Source organism: Sinocyclocheilus anshuiensis, unplaced genomic scaffold (genome assembly GCF_001515605.1).
Source record: "Sinocyclocheilus anshuiensis isolate Anshui unplaced genomic scaffold, SAMN03320099.WGS_v1.1 scaffold1418, whole genome shotgun sequence".
Taxonomy (NCBI): Eukaryota; Metazoa; Chordata; class Actinopteri; order Cypriniformes; family Cyprinidae; genus Sinocyclocheilus; species Sinocyclocheilus anshuiensis.
The window spans coordinates 25,685-34,978 of NW_015558607.1; the positions used below are offsets into that span (position 1 = coordinate 25,685).

A 9,294-nucleotide genomic window follows, 5' to 3' on the forward strand; every position below is an offset into this window, starting at 1 on the left:
CGCTGGTAGCTGCCCCCTCTCCAGATTGCCGTGCCATTCATATGGTGTCTGTTATACGTCACGTGACGCACAACCACCAAAAATGTGAAAAAGATCGCGCGACTGTTTGATTTGGACCTGTTTTACGCGTGAGCAGGGGCGATTCTATGATTTTCATTTTAGGGGGGCTCAGCCCCCAATGAGGGTAATAATAAAAAAATAAATAAATATATAAATAAAAAAAATGTTTGACTAATAGGGATGGTTTACTAAATTTATTGCAGTATTCCACTGTATTGCTTAGATAGTGTAGCAGAGTGAGGTATAGACCCAGTATGATTGGCTGGCGTTACCCAAACAGGTGAACCTCAGTGTTTGATAGGTATAACATTTTAGTACTGAATAAGCCTTCCTGATCTCTCTCTCACACACACACACACACACACACCTGTTTACTGTAGTTACAAACACAAAATTTTACTGTTTGCTTTTCTAGTACAACCCTCTTTCTTTAGCTCAAGTATGCAAACCTCTTTACACATGTACTGTAATATGTATTATATTGAAAGTTACATTTCCAAATGAAAATGGCAACGTGATCGTTTCATAAAGTAATGCGGTTTCATTTTTGCTGGAGGAAACAGCTACTGTAGTTCATCTTTTATAGCTAGTAGCCTACATTGTGATTCCATTTATAGCACTGGTAATCCAGATTTGGCAATCTGGGACATTTTGTATATGGATCTGAGTGATGTAATGTTAATCTGGACTCAAACCCGCGCCAAAAAAAAGAGATGGATGGATGGTAAAATGAATTACCTGATCCTCAATAGCAAAACATGGGATTTCCAAACCCGGATCGTTCTGATCCAGTTTAAACATTTTTTTTTTAACTGGGCCATGGAATTCAAAACATGGAACTGAAAATAAAAAATACAAATAAATGTAAAAAAAAATAAAGGTTTAACATGATTAGCAGATTTGACACAAACTAGTAGAGTCCATGCTGCTCCAGTGCTGCTGTCATTAAAGCGAAAGAGGGACAAACCAAGTAGCTACTGAGACATTCTGAAATTGAGGTTGATATTGCAAATTTTCACTTACAGTTTCAATTACAGATATGCCACATAGAAGCATTTGCATTAGGGAACTAATTGCCACACAGTGTGGAACAAAGGATTTTTTTTTTTTTTTTCTTCTGGATAATCATGAGGCTCTATGAAGTCTTTGGAGGGGCTTGGAAGCGAGGGAGACCTCAACCATATTATTAGGCGCTGTTTTTAAATTACACCGCATGCGAAACTGCAAAAAGCAAATAGCCTATTCCAAAAGTGTGAAGCGGCGCTACCCGATCATCCACCTCCGCCACCGCCACCATGTAAAGTGATAAACAGCGCAAATCGCTAGATCCATTCAGATGTGACACAGAATTGTGTTATACAGTCGTGTGATATGAGAACATTAATGGTTCTGTAGTGATGCTGGCTGAAGACAGCCACGACAATGTAAACTGCATGACGAGGTGAATTGGAAAACGCCATAATTACAAGCTTGTCTATTCAGCACCATAGTAATTTAACTTGCAGTTATTAACACTGTACAAATAGCCTATGGTGTTTGGGGGTTGGTTTACTTTACAGTTTTACTTCCTGTGACCACAATCTTACTAATACTAGTCAGTTAAAATCTGGATTCTATGCAAGAACTATAGTAAATCCTATTAGGGCAAAGGATAACAGAATAGCTTTAATAGCTTCTTTCTCTTTAAATGTTTATTCTAATTAAATTTATTTGAAGTAAAATGTTATTCAATAAGAGCCTGATTAAAGATACATATCAGTGTCTTAAATTAGGTGTTAACTATTTACAAATGTTAAAGTTCTTAAAGGGATAGTTCACCCAAAAATGAAAACTATCATCATTTACTCACCATCATATAATTCCAAACCTGTATAAATGTCTTTCTTCTGTGGAACGTAAAAGAAGATAATTTGAGAAATTCAAGATTTTTTTGTCCATACAGTAGAAATCAAGGTAACAACATTTGGTTACAAAATGGTTTGGTAACATTCTACAAAATATCTTATTTGTGTTCCTCTGAAGAAAGTAAGTCATACAGGTTTGGAACGACATGAGAGTGATGAAATGATGACGGAATTTAATAGCAGTAGCCTAACTTTTCTGCGTTCTAGCTCAAAATCAGTGGTTGACTGTCAAGTGCGTTTATAATGCATTATTACGTTTGTTGCATTTGCCGCGAATTCAGTAATATTTATCATTATTTGTTTCTGTCCTGTTTTATTTATGGGCTAGATTCGTCCAGGGCCGAAGTTTAACCCCGGTTCAGCCCTGAACTCCTGTTATGGAATCAAAAAGATACCAAAAGAGATAGCGGCTATGATAATTCACTAATGTTTTTTCTTCATATATGTATCTTAATGCTTCCGTTTTGTATTACGCTGCTGTGACTGCGAGAGACATGCTGAGTAACTGAATCAGTGTGCAGTCGTGATTGTGACGTGAGCAGCGCACGCTGATCTGATGGTGGGAGGATTTCAGGAAGAGCGCTGAGTGCTACGTGTCCAATACTGGCTTCCACTAACTTAACTTTACTTTTACTCAGTGTTAGTTTCGGAAGGGTCACGTCTTTAGAAAGCCTCGGCCAGCGTGTTCGCTTTGTGGCATCATGTCTGGGATGAAAAAACTAAGAACGGTACGTTTGCAGATGTCCGGCTTTTTTTCTTGCTTTTGTTTCTTTCTCGCGGAACTTTTAAAAGTTGCATCGATAGGAACTACGAAATGTACAGACTATAAAACATAGCAGAAATCTTTTGTATTAGTACTACTGCCTTTGTTTTTAGATCATGCAATAATAATAATTTAAAAAACCAAAACGTTTATTTTAAAAGGCGCTACATTCACACAAAGTAAGAGTTGCTCGAGTTAATCATCCGTATAATTTACGGAACTACTGGATGAATATGGAGTGGCAGCCCCTTAAAATAACACAAGTGTTTGTTTTCGGCAGAACGCGTATTGAAAATGTAAATTTGTGATGATGTGGCAGGATGTTATGATTCAGGCTTATCCTTTTCATCACCTTGTCTAGATTTGGCAAATGACTTAACTTCGTTTCATGCTTTGTTTAGTATAAATTAAACTCACTCATCTCCTTATGCTAGAATAACTCTGTTTTTTTTTTTTTACATGCCAGAACCATAACATGCATGTCATTGTGATCCGCAATATAACCATATAAAACAAATCCCATGTAAGATTAATGTTATTTGTAACTCAGTTCCTTATAAAGCCAGATTTTGCATATCCTCAGTCAAAGAGACACTGTGTACCAGTGGGAATTAACAAACCCCAGGGTTACTTACATCAAACTGGGATTTCTTGTGTATCCAAAGAGCCTTGGTGCAGAGAGAGAGAGAGAGAGAGAGAGAGAGATGGCTCTGCTCCAGCTGGCCAACTCTCCATGGGCCTGCATGAATGGCCTTGTTTCTTTCAGGAGCTGCTCCCTCCTCAGTCCTGATGACCGAGTCATATACACTAGAATATAATCCACAAGAACATAACTGTGTGAATGAAACTGTTCAGAAGAAAAAACATGTGTATTTGTGCTCTTTCGAAAGATGCCTTTCTTACACTTCAGTCAAATGTTGTTCTGGGATGCTAATATTACTTTTTCATGAAGTTGAAATTAAAGGGACAGTTCACCTAAAAATTAACATTCTGTCATCATTTACTTACCCTCATGTTTCAAACCTGTATGACTTTCTTACTTCTGTGGAACTGGATTGACTTTCATTGTATGGACAAAAATTATATTATTTTAGATTTGTAATGACGGGGGAGGGGGTTAAGTAAATGATGACAGAATTAGCATTTTTGGGTGAAGGATCCCTTCAAACACTTTTGTGAATCAGACCCATTGTCCATATAGAAACACAATGTCAAAATCAGATGATTTAGGCACTGACTGCACAACTTGCAAATTGTTCTCATGCTTACTTTTCTATCATGTATATCTACTTTTTGTTTTCTACGTAGGATCTGCAGAGAGCAACCAATGTTGTGTACCAGGCTCACCATGTGAGCAGAAGCAAGCGTGGCCAGGTGGTTGGGACCAGAGGTGGATTTCGTGGATGTACTGTCTGGCTGACAGGTGGGAATTTCTCCTGTAAAACTTTCAGGAGAAATTTAGATCGAACAAATTATTAAGGAAAGCTCACTCCTAAATGAAAATTCAGTCATCAGTTATTCACCCTCATGTTCAGACCTGAGTGACTTCCTTTGTTCTGTGAAACAGAGGAGGAGATGTTAGGCAGAATGACAGTCTCCATGCATACAGAGTCACCATTCACATAAAATATCACACCTTTTTTCCATACAATAAAAGTGAATTTTAGTTCAGTGTTTCTTTTTTCTACAGGGCTGTCTGGTGCTGGAAAGACTACAATTGGATTTGCTCTAGAGGAATATCTAGTTTCGCATGCCATTCCTTGCTATTCGCTCGATGGTGACAATATTCGACATGGCCTAAATAAGAACTTGGGCTTCACGGCCACAGACAGAGAAGAGAACATTAGACGTGTTGCTGAGGTGGCCAAACTGTTTGCTGATGCTGGACTGGTTTGCATCACTAGTTTCATTTCTCCATTTACAAAGGTGCTGTGATATTTAATGACATCAGAGGTTCCTATATTACATGATATTTTCCAACAATTTCTAAATCAGGATTGATTAAGAGGAGGATTTTACATGTGCTCACAACAGGATCGAAATGACGCCAGGAAGATCCTTGAGAGCGCGGGTCTGCCGTTCTTTGAGGTGTTTGTAAATGCCCCACTGGAGGTGTGTGAGAGCAGAGATGTCAAAGGACTTTATAAAAAGGCCCGTGCTGGAGAGATTAAAGGTATGTTTTGGGAAAATCTATAAATGCATTGCTTATAGATGTCCCATCATGTTTATCATGGATAGGAGAAAATAGATAACATTAAAAACATTAAACACTTGACTTATTTTGGACATAAGAATGCAGAGAATAATGTAATTTGCCAATAATGTCATTCACATGAATGTATCTAGAAAATGTTTTAACTACAGTACTTTTTTCTTTTTTTTACCATGTAGGTTTTACGGGAATAGACTCGGACTATGAGAAGCCTGAAGCCCCTGAGCTTGTGTTGAAGACTGGAGAGCTCACTGTCAATGACTGCATTCAGCAGCTAGTGGATCTCTTGAAGGAACAGGTGGGTCATTCTTTCATTTCTGGTCATCAAATGGATCCTTGTGTTTGGCCAGTTGTCCCTTTCTTTGTGCCAGCAGCACACAGACTGTCAATTTTCAGTTGAGAGATGTTGAAAAATCACTGACCAGATGATTCGTTATCCCAGGATATTGTGCCCACTGGTGTGACAGAAGAAGTGAATGAGCTCTTTGTTCCTGAAAACAAGCTGGACCTGGTGCTGAGTGATGCCAATATACTCCCCACTTTAACTATCACAGAGGTAATGCAACCCTTCACAAACTCCCACATACCCTGCTGTGTGAATCAACCGCCCTGCATGTTACACCACAGGCTTTTCATCACAGTTCAGTTAACTGAAAGCTTTTCACTGTAACCTGGTTTTGGAAATGGAAATCTATTGCATAATTTAACTAAAAGAACTACTTTAGAAAAAAATGCTGTTATTTTATGGTGAACTTATTATGATGGAACACACTATAATGATGCTGTAGCAAATTTAACACTACCCCTAAACCTACACTTTTTTTTACACAAGTTCTTTCCCATAAGTCCCTGCTAGTGTGACAACTCTTTTCCCTGCAGATGCCATTTTTGCATTCCAGTTGTGTTATCCTGTGCACAATGGCTGTGCGCTCCTGTTGGTATTTTGTGGCAAACTATCGCTCTTATCGTGAAATAAAACTGAAGTTCTGTTTGTGTGTTTCTCTCTGGTCCTGTAGCTGGATTTGCAGTGGGTACAGGTTCTAGCGGAGGGCTGGGCGACTCCACTGAGGGGATTCATGAGGGAGAGGGAATTCCTGCAAGTCTTGCACTTTGGAACTTTGCTTGATGGTAAACACATTTCTAAACTGCTAAACCCACTGACAGAGACATCACCCTCAAAAATGTGTGTTTTTTTTGCAGGGCATTTTTTGATAGTTTCTCCATGTAATTTCAGAGTTAACAAAGTTAAGAAAAATAATGAGGTTTATACTATCAAATATTAAATTTATGTTAAAATGTTCTATTTTTTGCTTTTCTATTTTTTTGTAAATGTTTTTTGTTCAAAAGTTTTTTTCCTCAAAATGCAATTGATACGTTTATTCAATAAGGACTGATCAAAGTGATCAAAAATGACATTAAAGACATTTATAGTGTTACAAAATATTTTTATTCCAAATAAACGCTGTTCTTTTGAGCTTTCTATTCATCAAAGAATCCTGATCATAAAAATATTAAAGAGATAGTTCACCCAAAAATGAAAATTCTCATGAGTCATGAATTATTCACCCTCATGTCGTTCTAAACCCGTAAGACCTTCGTTCATCTTTGGAACACAAATTAAGATATTTTTGATGGTGAATCTGAGAGCTGTCTGACCCTGCATAGACAGCAATGCAACTGAAATGTTCCCAAGTCCAGGTATAAAATAATCCATGTGACAGCTGCATCATGCGGATCTGTTTCCTACGTTGTTGTGATTTGATCTGAATGAAAACAGCGTATCCGTGTGACGCAGCTGACACAGAACAGCATACGCTGTTTACGTCCAGCTGATATTCTCCAAAATGGCACCAGGGTGACGCGGACGAGACGAATTGTTGAATAAAGTCGTTGTTTTTTTTTCTTTTGCGCACAAAGTATTCTCGTAGCTTCGTAAAATTACGGTTGAACCCCTGATGTCACATGGATTATTTTACCGATCTCCTTGCTGCGTTTCTGGACTTGGGAACATTTCAGTTGCGTTGCTGTCTATGCAGGGTCAGACAGCTCTCAGATTCCATCAAAAATATCTTAATTTGTGTTCCGAAGATGAACGAAGGTCTTACGGGTTTGAAACGACATGAGGGTGAGTAATTAATGACAGAATTTTCATTTTTGGGTGAACTAACCCAAAGATGAACGAAGGTCTTACGGGTTTGAAACGACATGAGGGTGAGTAATTAATGACAGAATTTTTGGGTGAACTATCCCTTTAAGCAGCACAGCTGTTTTCAACATTGATAATAATAAGAAATGTTTCTTTAGCACCAAATTAACATATCAGCATAGAATGATTTCTGAAGGATCATGTGACACTGAAGACTGAAGAGTAATGACTGCTGAAAATTCAGCTTTACCATCCAGATTTATGAGCTTTACCACAATTTATAATTTATATATAAATTAGATTTTATAATATATCTAAATAGTTATTTTAAATTGTAATAATATTTTACAATATTACTGTTTATATTGTATTTTTGATCAAATAAATGTAGCCTTGGTGAGCATAAGAGACTGCTTTCAAAAACATTAAAAAACCTTACCAATTCTAAACCTTTGAACGGTAGTGTATATATTATTAAATATTAATTTAATAATAACACTGTAATAATCAGTTATATTATAATCAGTAACTTTCATTTATATGTATTCAATTAGCAGATTGAGTTAATGTAATAATATCAAACATAACATGCAATAATATTAATAATAGTAATGAATAATATTGTATGTTTAGGGGGGGTCATCAACATGTCTGTTCCCATTGTGCTGCCCATATCCAAGGATGACAAAAAGAGGCTGGACGGTTGTGCTGCTTTTGTCCTGGAGTTCAAAGGTCAAAAGGTGGCAATCATGCGCAACCCTGAGTTTTATGAGCATCGTAAAGAAGAGAGATGTGCCAGGCAGTGGGGGACAACATGCCCCCAACATCCTTACATCAAGGTGAGAAGACGCATGTCTGTCAAAGTCATTGCTTTTATAACAGTTGTATGTTATACTTGCTAATACAATCAGCCAATGAAATGCCACCTTTTATGCTACGTACAGATGGTAATGGAGAGTGGTGATTGGCTGGCCGGTGGAGATCTGGAGGTGTTTGAGAGAATTAGGTGGAATGATGGCCTTGACCAGTACCGTCTCACTCCACGGGAGCTAAGACAGAAATTTAAAGAAATGAGAGCAGGTAAAAGTGAAACATGTAGTAGTTTCATATGAAAAAATGACAATTACTATGTAAAGAATACTCTTATTATGATGGAATACATTATAATGATGCTGTAGCAAATTTAACACCACCCCTAAACCTAAACTTTTTTTTATATACAAATTCATTCCCATGAGTACCTGCTAGTGTGACAAAACCCTCCTCAATTGTGTCTTTCCCTTGCAGATGCCATTTTTGCATTCCAGTTGCGTAATCCTGTGCACAACGGCCATGCGCTCCTGATGCAGGACACTAAGCGTCGTCTGCTGGAGCGGGGCTACAAAAAGCCTGTGCTGCTGCTGCACCCTCTGGGTGGCTGGACCAAAGAGGACGATGTACCGCTGGACTGGCGCATGAAGCAGCATGCTGCTGTGCTGGACGAAGGAGTGCTGGATCCAGAGAACACCATTGTGGCCATTTTCCCCTCACCCATGATGTATGCTGGGCCTACAGAGGTCAGACTTTTGTTGAACATGTTACTCTGGGGGGGAAAAAAAGAGGCACTTTAATAAACAGAATGACCTTAGTTTCTGCAGCCATTTTAGACCTTTTTTAGTACAAATAATTGAGTCAAACCAATTCTGAATTGGACAAAAAAATGATTTCCTTATAGGTACAGTGGCATTGTCGGGCCAGGATGATCGCAGGGGCCAACTTTTACATTGTAGGACGAGATCCAGCAGGTTTGCCCCATCCGGAGACAAAGAAGGACCTGTACGAGCCCACACACGGTGGAAAAGTGCTGACCATGGCACCAGGCCTCACCTCTCTAGAGATTATTCCCTTCAGAGTTGCTGCATACAACAAAGTTAAGAAGGCCATGGACTTCTATGACACGGAAAGGTGTGTAAATATTTAATTTCAGCTCTTAAGACTGCACTGAAATATTTATAACTGTTTAACCCCCTAACATGAAAATAAATTAATGTAGAATCAAGATAGCTTAAGTATGGCATATCTTTTTAACTCTAAATGTAATGATAATGAAAGCCATCATTTTAAATATTTTGTATATATAATTAACATTTAATAATAAAAAAAAAAAAAAAATATATATATATATATATATATATATATATATACACAGATATATGTGTGTGTATATATA

The 9,294-nt window shown here is 37.8% G+C and overlaps 1 protein-coding gene across 1 annotated transcript in view; it reads left to right on the forward strand.

Annotated features, from left to right (window-relative positions):
- The first annotated feature begins 2,480 nt into the window (after nucleotides 1-2,480).
- Nucleotides 2,481-9,294, forward strand: part of LOC107680272 (bifunctional 3'-phosphoadenosine 5'-phosphosulfate synthase 2-like) — a 9,259-nt gene continuing 2,445 nt past the window's right edge. The window contains exons 1-11 of the mRNA XM_016476095.1: nucleotides 2,481-2,692; nucleotides 4,036-4,150; nucleotides 4,418-4,653; nucleotides 4,762-4,900; nucleotides 5,119-5,237; nucleotides 5,382-5,495; nucleotides 5,956-6,067; nucleotides 7,719-7,924; nucleotides 8,030-8,165; nucleotides 8,373-8,641; nucleotides 8,800-9,029. Coding sequence (XP_016331581.1) covers nucleotides 2,666-2,692; nucleotides 4,036-4,150; nucleotides 4,418-4,653; nucleotides 4,762-4,900; nucleotides 5,119-5,237; nucleotides 5,382-5,495; nucleotides 5,956-6,067; nucleotides 7,719-7,924; nucleotides 8,030-8,165; nucleotides 8,373-8,641; nucleotides 8,800-9,029 — 1,703 coding nt within the window. The 5' untranslated portion in view covers nucleotides 2,481-2,665. The remainder of the gene's footprint in view (nucleotides 2,693-4,035; nucleotides 4,151-4,417; nucleotides 4,654-4,761; nucleotides 4,901-5,118; nucleotides 5,238-5,381; nucleotides 5,496-5,955; nucleotides 6,068-7,718; nucleotides 7,925-8,029; nucleotides 8,166-8,372; nucleotides 8,642-8,799; nucleotides 9,030-9,294) is intronic.